Below are 16,591 nucleotides of genomic sequence, written 5' to 3' on the forward strand. Positions count from 1 at the left end.
ACGTTCCGGCAACGACACGTACCGGCACCGACACGCGACAAAACATTGAAACACGCGTTTTAATGGAACTATTCACACTTAACAGACACCGACCTGAACGTTCCGTCAACGGGAATAGCGTGAATAGTTCCAACACACGTTTTGTTTCAATGTTTTGTCGTGTCGGTGCCGCTGCCGGTACGCGTCGTTGCCGGAACGTGACGGTCCGTGTCGTCATAGTTTGAACCGAAAGGACTTCAAAAGAAATGCGACTCATTTTCGTTATCGGACTAAATACAATATTTAGATCCAATTAATTCAAGAAAAAGGACGGTGAATTTGGAGAAACACTGTCCCAGAATTTGTAGAACATAATTTCCACAGGGTATCACCTTACAAAACGTTCTCGAGGAACCAAGAAACAGAACGCTAAAGAAACAGTATCCTCGCGCAGGAAATACTCGCCGAAGTAGGAAACAGTTGGACAGCAAGCGCGTCCTTTAACCGTTCTCATCGTTTAAGAATTTAATTCATTGCCGCGGTGGATGGCGTGTCTCAAAGAAACAAATTAAATTTCTCCGTTTCCCGGACGACGAGAACAAAACGTCGGGACGGAAGAACGAGAAACGACGATCGAATCTCGCACCGAGTTACAAAGCAAATTGCTAACACAGTGAGAGATTGCTTTTGTAGACAAATCACGCGACATCATACCTCTTGCTATTTTCTTCAGAGCTCGAGTGTACAAGTGTCCGCATCGCTCGAGGAATATTGTCACTTTCGCCTACCATTTTAAATCGCCCCAGCTTTTTACCTAAATGTAGTGCGATAATTTATTACATACAGACTAGTAGCCTGTTGATCGTCTTCTTTCCACGACAACCAATATTTTCTTTATTTATTACTGAGGTAGGACCTTATGCTTACACAAATACAAATCTGAAAAGGATTTCGATAGATAGAACAAACGTTATATGATACCAATGCTATGGAAATAAAGAATGTTATTACTAGACTGCGGATCTTTATGCAAAATAAAATCTTGGCGAACGTGCCTACAAAAATTGAACTTCAATAGGAATTTATTTTATTTTGCAAATATTATAACACGAACTTTATCGTCAATCTTTTTTATATGCTTGCAGATTGTTTGCATTTTGTAGTTTCTTGCACATTCGAATTTCCTATAAATGCATAATGATCCGCAGTCTAGTTATTACATTTATTTCTATGTCTAACCGCTATCAATCGGTAAGGTGTTGATAATAAATACATTCTGTTCCCCGAAGTCAACGAAATAAAGATTTATACAAGAGGCGATTTCACCGAAAATTAATCCTCTTTTCTCTTTCGACGACATTTTTCACAAAGTTTGGAAAACAGTACACTGGACAATGATAAAGGTATGAACACATCAGACCAAATTGTATCTCATTTTAACAGACTTACGTTGAAGTTGTAGTTCGTAACCCGTTGCGTAACCACCGGCACGTTTGAATTGCAAATGGATCGTCGTAAAAGACGCGTGTAGCTGCAACGAGACGTTCAAACCTTCAAACATCCAGCGGAACGTATCGTGGCTCGATATTAGCATACATATGTTATGGGGAAACTGCCAACAGGACGAGGGATATCGCGCGAAGTAACGGAAGGAAACCTCGTTCGACGAGGATCTCTTCTTTCCCATCAGGGGAACCATCTCTCGTAAGAGATTCGAATGGTTGGTTGTTCTCCATCCTCTCATCCCTTCAACCACCATCATCGAAATGGAATTTCGATACGGTTCTGCCTCTCGAATTGTTCCAGTAGATGGCTTGCATACCTCCAGTCGAGTCGTTTCCTGGTTTCGTTATTTTTCCTTATGGTTATGGTTAATGCACATCAATAGTGATTCGATTTTACCAGTACAAGTCTATATTTTACTTATTTCACCAATTTAAAGGCAAATCATCGGACAACTAACCATGAGACTATTACTATTGTTTAAATACTACCTAGCGGTACCATAAACAATAAAGTACTGTAGTCAGAAGCATAACGCTGGTTATATAAATTTTAAATAGTATTTTGTGATACGACGCTTCTAATACAATTATTGTAGAAATTAATTTAAACTGGAAGAAGCAATCCTAATATTCATGTTGGTCGTAGAAATATATTTCGCCAAATACTTTACCAGTAAACGACTGAACAATTATTCACTCGAATCACTAACCACAGGATACGTTTGTTTGAATTCAAGATTGGATCGACTACTTGAGTCATAATGATATGCAATTTATAAGCAGTATGTCCTGAGCAAGTTTTGCTAATATATTTTCTAGTCTAAATAAAGTGTTGATAAGGACAAAAATGTATGCATACGTAAGAATTAATTTTATATGCTGTTGAGATTATTATCGACCGGTAGATCGCGCGGCCAATTGGTATTGGTATGTTTAATATGGCATATTTAACATGGCATATTTAACGTGGCATATTTAACATGGGTATATTTAACATGGCTTTGAGTTTTGACATGTGACATTGAGTAACGTGAATTCTAAGCAGTTACTTTGTAAACCTTCATTAAAAACATTGTATTGGGATAAAATATAGCTTAAACTACGAACAGTCTGTTTGCGTGTGTAAATTCAACTGTAAAATCATAATAATCGTGTATTTATTACATAAAAAGTCAGCTGCAATAGTTAACAAATTTGACGTTCTAAAAGTATCGGTGTATAAAGAATTATCATTAAAATCTCGTGCGTCCGAACTGGATTTCGTCAAACTACACATTTTTCGCGAAAACCATAGCGAAACTACGTTAAAAGAATAATATCTGTTTCGTGAAGCTTCTTAGACGCCGGCGAAGCGTGTGAACGCCGATATAAGTCCGCTTGGGCGAATTGTGAAGAAAGTTGAAGCGATAAAATCGAACGATGATACCGTAGCAAGAGGCTCATGGGAAAAGGTAATATATTTCCGAAGTATCAAGTCCCAGTCACGTTCTATTTCATTATTTCGCGAGCATAACGGATACGTCGGGGTCGTAAATTCAACGAAAAGCTCAAACACGAGAGAAACGAACGAATTTCGCTGCTGAAACGCGACATGACGTTTTATTGTAATGCTTCTGAGGTTATCATCCCTGGATCCTACGGAAAGAATACACAATGGCACTCTTTGAAGCTAGATGATCCAGGTATGTCGGTATCTTTGTACATACTTGAAACGTGGGATGGCGAATGAAGTAACTAAATTCTAGAACGTACTTTTCATCGACGTGAATATTCAGTACTAATCGAACGAGGAGGATTAATCTTTGACGAATTTGTATGAATTGAAAGAAGCGACGCTGTACATTGCGTGTACTTTTATGTAATAAGCGTAAGTGATTGAACAAAGAAAATATATACACGTCGAATTGAGTAACCTCCTCCTTGTCGAAGTCGGTTAAAAAGGGGATGGATAAATAATTAGAGCTTTGACTGAGTATTTAGTATAGATATTAAACGCGAGATGGTAAATTACAATAGAATAGGAGGTCTGATGGTTTTATTTTGTTGTTTGGAAAGCATTTAGCAGTCGTCGATTCCAATGGGGTCAATTTTTTAGAGAATCGATTCAGAATCGAATGTTCTAGGTGAAAGTGAGTCGACTCCACGAACCTTTGGGGATGTCGTATCGTCAGTTTACGCGTGACTCTATCGACAAAAAGAGATATTAAAAATTCGTCTTTATCGCGACACTAATCCCGAAGATAGCTCGCGTAGAGCTTTATGCAGAGACGAGGGACAGCTGGACCGAAGGCCGATAAAATTTGCGGCTGATCCGATAATCGATAACTTGGCGACGGCAATCCGATTTCAGTCAGCGTCCGGCTGTTCGCGGTGAACGCTGATTCGACCACTACGAACAGGCAAGCTTGTCTTTTAGCGTCGTGCCTTCCGCTATCGCGTCGACGCTTCTTGTAACTAACGAAGTCCAATATTTAAGCTGCCTTCCTACGCGCATTATATTTACTGCGTCCAACTCAAAGGACGGTATGCAAAAAGCACGCGCGTGTAAACAGAACCACGTGATTGCAATATAGCTGACACAGCAGGGAGCTGCGCTATGTTTCATTATGGTCAGAAACATATTTGAGTACGAGCTAGACGTGACAAATAATATTCTTTTTGCGAAATTTGTAGGTCAGCTGTAGTCTTCAACGTATTAATTAAATTGGAATCTTCTGCGAAAGAAGGAATGTTAAAGTTATATTAAAAATTAGATTGTTCTACCCATGAAAGTTAAAAAGTTAAAGTCGAATGTTATTGTAGCAATTATCTCGTACAATGTCCAATCCATATTATTCTTAATTTGCAACATGTATTAAATAATTTTGAATTATATTAAAATTGAGACTATTGTGCTCATGAAAGAGGGAAAGTTAAAGTCGAATGTTATTGTTTGTAGCAATTATCTCATACAATGTCCAATCCATATTATTCTTAATTTGCAACATGTATTAAACAATTTTGAATTATATTAAAATTGAGACTATAGTACTCATGAAAGAGGGAAAGTTAAAGTCGAATATTATTGTTTGTAGCAGTTATCTCATACAATGTCCAATCCATATTATTCTTAATTTGCAACATGTATTAAATAATTTTGAATTATATTAAAATTGAGACTATTATGCTCATGAAAGAGGGAAAGTTAAAGTCGAATATTATTGTTTGTAGCAGTTATCTCATACAATGTCCAATCCCCATTATTCTTAATTTGCAACATGTATTAAATAATTTTGAACTATATTAAAATTTAGACTATTGTGCTCATGAAAGTGCGAAAGTTAGAGTCGAATATTATTGTTTGTAGCAATTATCTCATACAATGTCCAATCCCCATTATTCTTAATTTGCAATATGTATTAAATAAATTTGCAAAATATATTAAACAATTTCACCTTAAATCATGTTACATTTTGTGAAATATTATTATAAATTGTGTTCCTAAATCCTGAAGCTTTGTAACGTATTCTACACCGTTTCGTTTTTACAAGTTCTGAACGGACGTTTGAACATTGTTTATTTGCATCTTTGCGACGCAGGGAGCACAAATATTCAAACGAAATATTCTAAACTCTTTATGGTTCAAACGGCCATGTCCGTTGGCTTTATGAATTTACCGTTACGCCGCGGCGAACACAATAGAAAGGCGAGAGAAAAATCCAATTGTGCAGAACCCGGCGCCGTTCTTATCAACGTGCTCGCTTTACATTTTACCGATTTCCCCGGTGCTCCCTAGCGTATACCGAGCTTTTTCGCGAATAAAATCGCGTTAGTTTGTCGCCTATTATAATCCATTAACGTCGTTTCCCCGGTGGCAATATTTAAATTGCAAAAAGGAAGTCATTCGACGATCGAACAAGGTGATGGAAACAGGGCTACGCCTGACAACGTATTTTTTGCTCTTCAAAACAACGGAATTATTGGAATTTTACACGCGTGGATTTTGTATTAAATCATTTTAGAGATTGTATTATATTCATCTTGCGAGAGATACGATTATATTATAATATAATATCGATATACATTAATATACATTTTTACTATCATAATGCTATATAATCATTCATTTGAGAGAATCTATAAATCTATAAATTGCAGGAGCCTTTTTTGCGAGTGGCGACGTGTATGCGCGGATGTTGTGTAATCGTGTTGGTCGTTACTTATGAAATTAAAAGGTTCCTACAAAATAGTCTCACTCGTAAGAAAATTTTATAAAAAAAATATTCTTTCCAAATTTTAACCATTTCGTACGCTTCCCGAGGGAATACACTGACTGTTAACATTAGCCATTGATCAAGATTGATTGAACATATTCTTCGTTCTTGATTTTATTCTCAAATAAACTGCATTCCATGATACTACGTAACAATACAACTAACTCAAACTCAATATTAAACTACAATTTAGTGTAATCTGAAACACAAAACTTCCCTCAACAACCATTTACAAGCATTACAACCATTTCCACTGAACAAAATACATGGACAAAATACATGGACAAAATACATGAACAAAATCCCTCTTCTCGCGATCAGCATGCATCTAGAGAAATGATAATAATTAACCAACACAAAAAAAAACGTCTGTTTCAGCTGGTGGACGATGACGGAAGCATCGAGACAGCCCTGATCAATTACCTGTTCACGAAGCAGATCGTGAAACGGCTCCGGAGTCAGCTGGACATCGGCGACCTTCAACGTAAACGCAGCTACTGGAAGCAATGCGCTTTCAACGCCGTCTCTTGCTTTGGCAAATAGATCCAACCGTCCTCAGTCTGAGCAAACCGCGAGCCAAGCTTTCTTCTACGTCTGTCCATTTTTCTTCCATGTCCGACGCTAGTTATTAAAATCGAGTATAGCTCGAGGAGATTTCAACCAGCTGTGGTCACCTTCACGTCCGCGATTTTCTAAGCTCCTTCAATATTATCGGGTCGACGATTAGTTTTTGTATCTTGTTTGAGGATTGTTTCGTTTTTTTAATGTAATCAAGATCTTGTATCGACGTTGGTTCTCAGCATGCTTCCATCGTCTTATTCATTTTACACAGTATCGAACGACAGATGTGCTCGACAGAATTTAATTAGGATATTCTTAGCGACAATTCGAGCATTGATTTATTTCAATTGGAACAGGTTCGAAACGAAATTCGTACAACGATTAGAGTCGATTGATGTTTTGCGTGTCCACCGTCCATCATACATATCTCACGAAATCACTATAAAAGTTACAAAATGGATTATTCGACATCTGGATCAACCTGTTCATTTCAGAGGAATGAATTAGTTTTAACATCATATTTCCCCCAAATGAATACTCTTAATTTCAAATATAAACGAATAAATTTATTCTGATCGTGTTGAGTGCATCAGTTATTTCCACGTCACGTGACAGGGATAACGGTGTTCGAATACATGCCAGAATTTCGCGGGGGTGATGTTGACGGAGCTAATTCCCACGACGCTCTCTCTCCGTATTCGATATTAAGAAAGAAAATCGTAGATTAGCGACATAAATACTGAAAAATAAAAAAATCTGGAAAGCTTTTCCCGTCGGTCGAACGACGTACCCCAACGGTGATAGCACGTGACCCAATCCCCATCTCGCGTTTTCTCGCTTTCCTTTCGTGTATAGAATTTACGGTGGTTCGTCATTGAGCGACGGAATGGAGTGTAACGTTACACCGTTATAAATCAGTGTTTACGTCCGCGAATACGCGGCCGGCTGTAATGGAGGGTGTTCAATAAAGAGTTTATTTCCGTTGTAATCGCTTATGGGGACGAAGCAATAAACAGGACGACCATTTTTTATTCCAATGATCCCTTCATTGCGAAAATACATATCCCGGTTGAGTGATTCTAATTAAACGTGACGCTACTCTAGGAGCAGGCAACGTAATCAGCTTTGCAGAAAGTATAGCCTAAATAACGGTTAATAATTATGCGTCGTTCATCTATAATTGCGATTACAGCAACTGATCACGAAGTTACAGATGTAATCGATATCCAACTCTCAGTGTAGTTCATGATTAGATAGCAAAGACAGGTGTAGTAATTATTGAAAAATTGGCAAATAAGAAGATATACTTGTCACCCTGGTATAATTCACAATCGTCTTTGTACAGGCAATATTCTAGAGTTACGCAGAGTCACACATCAGAAGAAAAACGATAAGAGGAAGGTAAAATTTTGGAGAAGATTAGACGTAATAAACGAAGAACAAGAGTAAAGATACTTCATACGAGTTTATTTGTTATTCTAATGAAAATCATCACTTCAAAATCATCGCAATCTTTCCACCAAGCGTACAGTATTTGTTAAGTTTCACGGGACAAGTTACGTGCCGTAAGTTTAGTAAAAATGTCCCAGCATGATTTCGATGCAGATCCAAACGGATAAGGGTGACCTGTGAACCCAAAAAGATAATAATGACTAGGAGAAAATGATGACTCTTAAAAGTATTTCAAGAGTAAAATTACGCAATAATCTTTACGCAAATGATCGAATTTAATGGTCACTCGAAAAGGGTAGCGCACGTTGTACAACGTCGAGAATAGACGAAAAATGATACATATTTTTGTAAGCAGCCTGTATTTGGTCGTTGCGTAACAAATTACCGGAAACGTACCCTCAGAGAAATGACGATTTCGCAATTAATCTACCATCGTAATTAGAATCGTTTCTAAGGCATCGCTGTTGAGATAGAAACTGATTGAATGCGAAGAGGATGTATAATTGGTTCTCATTCCTTACGTAACTCGAAATTTTCAAAGCAGGAAGTTTCTTCATAACTTTCACCTTACAAAACAGACTTTTTAGTTCGAAAGAAAATTTGGACGCTGCTTGAAAGAATTAAAAAAGAGAAATAGAAATTATCCAAGTAAAACCTGGTCTAGCAATAGAAGAATTTCGATAAAAGGTAAAAATCAACTATAACCCCCTCCTCTCCAGTGTACCCACGCAAAAGCTTCTTGTCGATGCACTCCTGCAATTTTCTTTCGAGTCACTACAAGTTCCACTTTATTCTCAAGACCTCAAACTATTATTTAAGCAAAATGAAAACTATACACGCCGAATAGAGTAACCTCTATCCTTTTCGAAGTAGGTTAAAAAAGAGTTTCGGTTTCTGGAAAGCTGCAGTGTTTGTCGAGCCCTCGTGGAACAAGTACCTCCGTTACAGGAACAAGAAGCCTTACCGTATCGCGCATAGTTGCTACGAGGGAAACAGAAGTGCATGAACGTACGAAAAAGGGAAAAGTCGTCATCGATGTCGACAGGAACAAGTGCAGTAATCAGCAGCCAGCTCCACGGCGTGTGCTATCGTCTCCTGCACTTGCGACGCCGCGGCGGACGCCTCCAGCCAACCGACGCTAACGTGTCGCGCAGTCTTCGACACGTCTCCGAACTGCTGCAAAACGAAAACACGGGGAGATTACCGTCTCGTTCCGCGGTCGGAAGAGCGGAAATCACGCGCGACACGCGGAACGGAAGATTATAACCGCGCGAGCGGGTGCCACGCTAATTGGCGCCTACGCTCAACGGACCTGACAACCGCCAGAAGCTGGAAGCCGCTTAAACGCCGAGGATGCCAGCGGTAATGGCGAAGGCATTACCAACTTTAATTCCGTTACCGCGGCCTCCGAGTTCGATCGATTTAAAATGCCTCCCTTAAAGAGGGAGGTGCCGGTGTAAACTTCTATAAATCTATATCCCCGAGAGTATTATGTACTCCAGCTAGCCACAGCTTTATTTACAAATATCGAGACTTCGGATTGAAATCTTATTTTTGTCAAAATAAAATGTAATCTATGCTAGTAAGGGATAGTGTAGCTCTCTATTGCTGGAACAATTTTTAGAATCGTGACGGTACTTCCGAAAATTACCCCCCTGTATAATACTAGCATAGATATAGATGAAATATTATATTAATGTCAATCTAGAAACGATTCTAACAGATTAAATGAATATTGTATGATCTACCTATCGGTAAATAGTTAAGAGTAACATTTCGAGCAAAAATCATACATTATTCTACTGTGAGAAAAGGTCCGCTGTAAATCACGGTATCTACCTGGATCGCTGTGGACAAGATCTCCGTGCCAGGGTGGATCACGTGCGTCGCTTTGGATCTATCGTGGTCCCTCAGGAGTTTAGCTCCGAGACTGGTCAATCTCGCGTACGGTTAAGGAAAATTCATGTTAGGAGAGTCGTGCAACTCGCGCTGGAGTGGTGGATCTCCGGGGGGGATTCCCGAGTAACGAGTCTCGCGACCCGTTTTCGCAAGAGACTCTGAAAGATAATCGCACGCGGTTCCTCTCGCGCTCCGCGCTCGTTGAGCGCGTCTTCTTTAAATCCGCCTCGAGGGAGTCTCTCTGCTTTTCATTTCGCTTCTCTTAGACCTCGTACTCCCGCGGGTATTTCGTCACGGTTTACCGGGGTATCCACCCCCGAAGCAATTAAGGACCATCCCCTACGTCTAGCACAGTGCGCTGATCGAAGACGATCGATGAGACAAGACTCCGCGATTGAAGAGCAGAGTGTGATGGCCAGGCACAGGTGTCCTACTTTTACGACGATATGGGCCGTCGAAAGAAACCCTCGGAAGATTACATTCGACTACCATTGCACGAATACAAATTTTTGTATCGACCCTTCGTAAGAGTATGAAAAACGAGTTCGGACTGGACTCTTCGATTGCAAGAGAATTATTTTAAAGGGGACAAAGCTGAAAACTTTTCGATGGAAAAAAAGGATACGTCTTCAGCAACATGCTAGCGTGCTTCTGCTTCTTCTTTTTAAAGCTTCCTACCAGGACGACAGGAGTACCCTTCAGGATGGGTTTGGACTTCTGAAAATCATTCATCGTCGCGCGCCTTAAGAATTTGTCAGGTTGCAAATTAACCCCCACCGTGTTATATTTTACTTAACTTGAAAGAAACTTCAAACAACGAGCATACGATAATTGTTACGAAAGGAACGTTGTTCTAAGTTAAAACAAACTCAAGCATATGCTTTATCAGGTGGGTAACGGTAAACTAGGCCGTGAATCTTACCAATTCGTTGTCGGTAAGGCTGGACAAAGGTTTCGCATCAGATGGAAGACCATGCGCTGGTTTTCGACCCTCGACCCAGTTCAATGGAGTCCCGTCAGCAGAGTATTCTACATACTGTAATGTGATATACAAAATATATTAATTACAGAGAAAATGGAGTAGAATTAGGCGACAGAGCGATCTGTTTTATCAATGGGGTGTCTTTATCGGCAAGGTAGAGTTACCATGTCGAGAATATATCTCTGAACCGACTCTGTCGGTAAGACTCGATAATGTAGAAACCTAATTGATCGAAGCGAGTTAACAACGAATGTTCTACATTACCAGCCACTGAACAAAAGGTGTCACTGTATTAAGAAACGAATGTCAACTCACATCCTTGTTGACAAATGCATAAAACTCCGCTCGTTCCTTATCCTCCTGGCGAGTGCCGTTGCTTTCCTCCTCACTATTTACTTCTTTTTTAATTTTTTTGTTGATATCGAACTCCTCGCTATCCCCGTCGCGTTTTCGCTGTACATTCAGCATCCTAGACGTCGAAGGCTTTACGTCCTGTTCCTCATTCTCTGGTTGCTTTAATTTCCTGTCGACTTTCGTTTTCGTTCTGGGGGAAATCTCAAGCTTAATCGGTTTAATTTCGTCCATTTCCTCTTTGACTCTAGAAAAAATAGAATTTTCCGTCTCCATCTTTGGTACCATAGACAAGTGGTTTTGAAAGCTAAATTAGATTTGTTAACGGCGAAACAAACAGGGGAAGTACATACTTGGAGCTCGAAGGCAAGAGAAGACTAAGATCTATCGACTCTGAGCTTTTCTTGAACAGATCCCTTAGCTCCTTTAGACTGGTGGCGGTAGACCAATCCTTGTCATCGCGGATACGAGTCACCCTTGGAAACCTGATGCTGATACTGTCCGCGGTGTGGACACCATGATTCGTGAACTCTGCTCCCGTTATTTCCCACACAGGCTGCTTCTGAAGTCCAGAAAAAGAAGCGCCAGGTACCCCAGAAACGAATCAACCGTTGCAATGCAACAACGCTGCTATCGGTTACCTTAGGATCCTTAGCGACGAAGTCAGGAATCATTGGCTTGTTCACGCGCAACCACGAGGGCACCTTGTTTGGATCTTTACTTATTTTGACCATATCGAGCTCGTCCTGGAGCACCGTCAGAGTCGCATCGTCATGTCCTGTGTGAACCTGAATGAAAGAATCAGCTCAATGACCGCCCTCGTTTACTTTACCGTTGCAAAATTTCGTGAGTCCTTACTTTGGTTACTGTCACCCAGACTTGGCGATCCTCGTCGTAGCAACCCATCAGGAATACAGACATCAGTCCACCTGAAAACGTAATTTTGGTTCCAGTGGAATTCGGAGTAAGGAAAACGTGGATACTCGTGGTTGACCGTTGAGAAATAGTTGTAACAATAAATGACGAAAAAAGGAAGGAATGCACTTCTAGGACCGGGTTCGCAAGCTTCCATTTGCACGAACCTTTGTTCCCAGTGCCGTACCACGCGCCGAGCACGACGAGATCTGCAGTATCAGCCATAGCACCGCCAAACAGGTAGTCCTTCTTCACCTTCAGCCAGTGTCTCTTGCCTGGCTCATATTTGCCCTGAAAACATTCGCGCGTTTGCAAGCTTGTGTTAATTAACTCGATGCTTTGACAACCACCAATGTTTGATTTAAAAAACCAGTAGTCATTATTTTTATTTTGTTATTATATTTAATACTTTTGAACTATCGCTGTTAAACATAGAGGACACCACTAAACTAGGTCGCCACTGGAATTTTGGACAACTTTGGACCAATTTTTGGTGTCATTGAATGGTTGAGTTAATGTTACTCGTAATACTTACATTGATGTCTTTCAGGACCAATCCTTCTAGACCCAGTTTGAGAACCTTGGCGATCATTTTAGCCAAATCTTGCGGATCCTGAAAGCGACGTGCTTTTAAAATGGAACCTTCGTGAATTTAAATATGGTGAAATCATGTAATTATGTCTTTACGTGGACTTCCTGAACCTCGGAGAGCATTATTCTGTTAGGTATCTCGGTCATTCTCTCCCTCAAAATTCGCCTGCGCTCCGTCATAGTCCTGTGCGGAATGAAAGCTAGAAAACGTTCTTACGAGCCAAGAAATAATAATTTCGTGAAGAACTTACTTGTGGAGGAGAACGTCTCCGTTGTAGTAAATGCAATCGAACACGAACAGACAAACGTTGGCGTCTTTGAACTCAGCTTTCTGTGAATTTGTTAATCGTTAACGATATCATACGGTGTTAAACACTGAAAGGAATCTAGGAATCTAGGATCTGACCTTGTGAATGCCTAAGCTGCCGAAAGGCAACGGCTGTCCAGTATTGGTATCTATCATGAGAATTTCGGAGTCTAGAATAAGATCGTCGCCATCTGGAAAAGCTTCCTGAATGTAATCCTTGAAATGTTTCACCTGAAATCATTACCATGCCTAAATAACGAAACGTGGAACGAATGCTGGAGTGCGTGATTAAGAGTATTTACTTTGTGGGCGAGCACAGGTTTCAGAGATCTGCTGAAGTATCGAAAGTCGCTACCCCTTTTGTGCACCTGGACACGTTCTCCGTCGTACTTCACCTCGGACAGCATCCCATTAGGACACTTCTTCATCGCCATCTCTACAGACTTGCAAGCTTCTGCCTGTTCAGTTTAAAGGATATGCAATAGTCGTTCGAAGAATATTTATTGAAGATTTCGGTAATGTAGTGTATTCTGTCGGTAAGCAGTGGGTAATGTAGGACTCTAATGATCGAAAAACGTATCAACAGAGTGTCCTGCTCTATCGACACAACGTTCTGATATTCGACCATTTGTTTTAAATTATGAATTATTATCGACAGATAGTATCTACTGGTGGTAACTTATTGAGGGAGTTCCTTTCACATTATCATTCTGATATCTTGAGAGCAACGGAACGTGAAACATATAGCAGGGTGCAAAGAGCCTTCGTGCGATCAACGAGTAAGGGAAACTGATTACATTCGACACTGCTTACATTTTATTACATTCTATTTATTCGTGTTTTCCTCCACGTAGGATTAATCGTTTTTCTTTTCTCTCCACTGCGATGTGCCATTTCCATGTGTTCTGTTATTGGTATTACAACGATGGAAGTTTTTCTTCTAAAGCTTACCAACATCGGTAAAACTGGTGTCATAAGGGACAGGGCCACTTTATTGTCCGTACGAGCTGCCGAAGTAGAGGAAGAGGGGTTCCCAAATCTGTCAGAGGTCGAGGAACCTTGCCAACACCGCTCGATGACTCTGTTTAGGTCCCTCGAGGTTTGGAAGGCCGCGTAGGCTTTCTCGTGCACAGCTTCCAGTCTGTAAGCGTTATACAAAATTCACGATAATTAAATACAATACGTTAATGGAATTACTATTTTGCACTGGCGAAATAGACAATTATAGAAAGATAAGGTAACCAATTGGAGTCTAAAGCAATTACACAAACAATCAACTAGCAAGGTAGAAGAAAGAGATAGGAAGTGTTAATCGTAAGGAGCCAAAAATCTCTCTCTCGACATAAGGAAGTTGTTTCCTCTGACTTTTCTCATAGTTCAAGGACATATCCCTCGGATATTAAACTCACATGTGCTTCGGGCCAGCGTTAATCCTCAGTTCGTGCTTGATGAGACGCACGATCGTCTTCAAGTCATTTCCGGTGCATCTAAAAAAAAACCAAAGACCGTTTCTACCACATGTAAACAGAATACTGAAAGTGCAAACGGGTTCGAATGTGGTTACCTGGAAACAATCGATCGAAAGTGTTGGAGTTGCTCGTCCTCTTTGGTCAAGCACGACAGCTTCTCCAAAAACTCGTCCACCTGAAAAGAATTTCCCTAGTGAAATCAACGCGAAAGACAAGGAAAACACTAGAACTAAATAGAACATATCGGCAATGTCGTGAAAATCACAATATAAACGACACTGATATTACCGTTGGTAGTGAAATTGGCGCAAACAATGCAATAACAATGTAACAATAACAACAATCACAATGACAATTACATTGAGAACCCCAATCTCAGCGACGCTAACAGTAACAATAATAGTGAATATGACACGAACAATGACAGTCGCAACGACAATGACATTGACGACATCAACGACAAAGGCGACAATATCGATAATAACAATAATAATAATATTCCAGCGAGAAAGAACGAGAAGACCCTTAACGACGGGCGCGTTAAGACGCTGCCCTATTAATCGAGTCGGATTAAATTCATAAATTTCCAAGGGCGGATAAAGGGATCGCGCATTATCGTAGCAATTTACGTGAAACAAATGATCGCTGGGGACCGTGTCCTCTGTCCCTCTGCCAAGGGAACGAGGACGGAACGAGAACGTTTGAAATGAAATTCACGCGGGTGTCTATCCGAGCAATTTGTCTCCAGGCGGTTTTCTTTTCTCTCCTCTCTCCCCTATCCGTTCCTCGCGCGGTGTTCTGGTCATTAACACGTCTAGTACCTGGCTCGAGTTCTGCACCCCTTTCCATTCTCGCCTCTCAGCACCGTTTTAGGATTACTTTCAACGCAAAAATGAAAGCACTCGATAGTTCGACGATGCCTTAATTATTTTACGGTGTTTTTATGAATGCTCACGGTATTTAGATGTTTCGAAGTATTAAGGATAATCGTGTTAACCGTTATTATTTCTCTTTCTAATTTCAGAAATATATTACTGTCTTCGGTAGATACGCAAATTTACATATTAATGCTGTCTACCAAGTGTCATATACATTACTGTTGTCAATATAATTGTCATTGCGATTGTTATTGACTGTTACTCGAGGCATGCGCAGAAAAAGAAATCTACCTCTTGAATCGTAAGCACGGATTTGTCAGAACGTTTGATAGCCATGGATTTCAGGAAGAATACACGTATCGTTTCGGACACGTCGCCCTTTTCCAGGTGTTCCAGCATCTCGTCCTCATCCTGGCGCAGCAAACGAGAGAACAGCTTCAGGAGCTGCTTGTCCCGCAAGTTGTACACTCTTTTCACCGAATGAGGTAGTAGCAGTTTGCACCAGAGAGTCACGTCACTCTTGAAACCACCTGCGAATAATAGAGGGTTTTCTTATGGTCATTGTATCGTTATTAGTTCATATTGTTGTGTCACTGTATTGTGATTAGTTCACACTGTCATTTTGGTCGTCTAGTTATTTCGTCAGTTTGTTATGTGGTCATTTCGTCGTTCCGCCACGTTGTATTGTCGGGTGGGGATGAAAAAGGGGTCGAAGGAAGAATCCAGCCAAACGCTGTCCGAAAGAATATAAGCGATCAGCGGCCGCTTATCGTGTGCAGTTATCGCCCCGTAACTTTCCATTCACGCGATGCATTCCGACGAAACGCATTTCGTTCGTCGTTCCCTTCTTCCTTTTAATCGTGGTCAGACTAATACACGAATCCTTTCATTCATTCCGAGGGTCAGTACCTGTGCCTGAGGTACAGTCCACTCGAAGGTGATGAGTTCGTACAACGACGAACGGGCGCCAAATAATTTGGATATTTTTATCAGACTGATACAACGATCTATTCTTTAATATCAATGTGCGTCAATGTTCAAGTATCATAAATATTGCGCAAAGTATGGAACAGGTGTCGATGTAACTCGCCAGTGATAGCGACTGTATTTAAGATTTTGTTTCCTTGTCGTTGCTTTCCTATATTCACATTTCGTCATTTCTTCGTCTACTTATATCGCTATGTAACATGTAACTGTAATATGATACTGACGTGATACTATAACATTAGATACTGTATCATGATAATCATATTACAGTATCACGTTACTGTAACATGATTATCATGATATTGTAACATGTTACAGTATCATAATTACAGTGACATAATTAGAGTAACGTGTTACAGTAACATAATTACAGTAACATAATTACAGTAACATAATTACAGTAACATAATTACAGTAACATAATTACAGTAACGTGGTACAGTAACATAATTACAGTAACGT

At 40.2% G+C, this 16,591-nt stretch overlaps 2 protein-coding genes across 3 annotated transcripts in view; one reads left to right on the forward strand and one right to left on the reverse strand.

The window, feature by feature from the left end:
- The window catches only part of LOC128886844 (prohormone-1), a 30,018-nt gene extending 22,732 nt beyond the window's left edge, over window positions 1–7,286 (forward strand). The window contains exon 3 of the mRNA XM_054142032.1: window positions 6,116–7,286. Coding sequence (XP_053998007.1) covers window positions 6,116–6,280 — 165 coding nt within the window. The 3' untranslated portion in view covers window positions 6,281–7,286. The remainder of the gene's footprint in view (window positions 1–6,115) is intronic.
- A 180-nt stretch (window positions 7,287–7,466) lies between these two features.
- The window catches only part of LOC128886836 (DNA ligase 3), a 61,792-nt gene continuing 52,667 nt past the window's right edge, over window positions 7,467–16,591 (reverse strand). The window contains exons 4-22 of one of the 2 annotated variants that reach the window (XM_054142018.1): window positions 15,434–15,672; window positions 14,360–14,439; window positions 14,205–14,282; window positions 13,747–13,936; window positions 13,098–13,253; window positions 12,895–13,026; window positions 12,740–12,819; window positions 12,585–12,672; window positions 12,433–12,510; window positions 12,065–12,188; window positions 11,841–11,911; window positions 11,624–11,770; window positions 11,336–11,541; window positions 10,947–11,229; window positions 10,572–10,685; window positions 10,275–10,366; window positions 9,590–9,680; window positions 8,763–8,926; window positions 7,467–7,924 (exon numbers count right to left, since the gene is read on the reverse strand). In XM_054142018.1, the coding sequence (XP_053997993.1) occupies window positions 8,780–8,926; window positions 9,590–9,680; window positions 10,275–10,366; window positions 10,572–10,685; window positions 10,947–11,229; window positions 11,336–11,541; window positions 11,624–11,770; window positions 11,841–11,911; window positions 12,065–12,188; window positions 12,433–12,510; window positions 12,585–12,672; window positions 12,740–12,819; window positions 12,895–13,026; window positions 13,098–13,253; window positions 13,747–13,936; window positions 14,205–14,282; window positions 14,360–14,439; window positions 15,434–15,672 (2,396 nt within the window). In that variant the 3' untranslated portion in view covers window positions 7,467–7,924; window positions 8,763–8,779. Of the gene's footprint in view, window positions 7,925–8,762; window positions 8,927–9,589; window positions 9,681–10,274; window positions 10,367–10,571; window positions 10,686–10,946; window positions 11,230–11,335; window positions 11,545–11,623; window positions 11,771–11,840; window positions 11,912–12,064; window positions 12,189–12,432; window positions 12,511–12,584; window positions 12,673–12,739; window positions 12,820–12,894; window positions 13,027–13,097; window positions 13,254–13,746; window positions 13,937–14,204; window positions 14,283–14,359; window positions 14,440–15,433; window positions 15,673–16,591 lie in introns of both variants that reach the window. The other variant, XM_054142017.1, reaches the window with a different exon arrangement.

The sequence above is a fragment of the Hylaeus anthracinus genome, unplaced genomic scaffold (assembly GCF_026225885.1).
Source record: "Hylaeus anthracinus isolate JK02 unplaced genomic scaffold, UHH_iyHylAnth1.0_haploid 11985, whole genome shotgun sequence".
Taxonomy (NCBI): domain Eukaryota; kingdom Metazoa; phylum Arthropoda; class Insecta; order Hymenoptera; family Colletidae; genus Hylaeus; species Hylaeus anthracinus.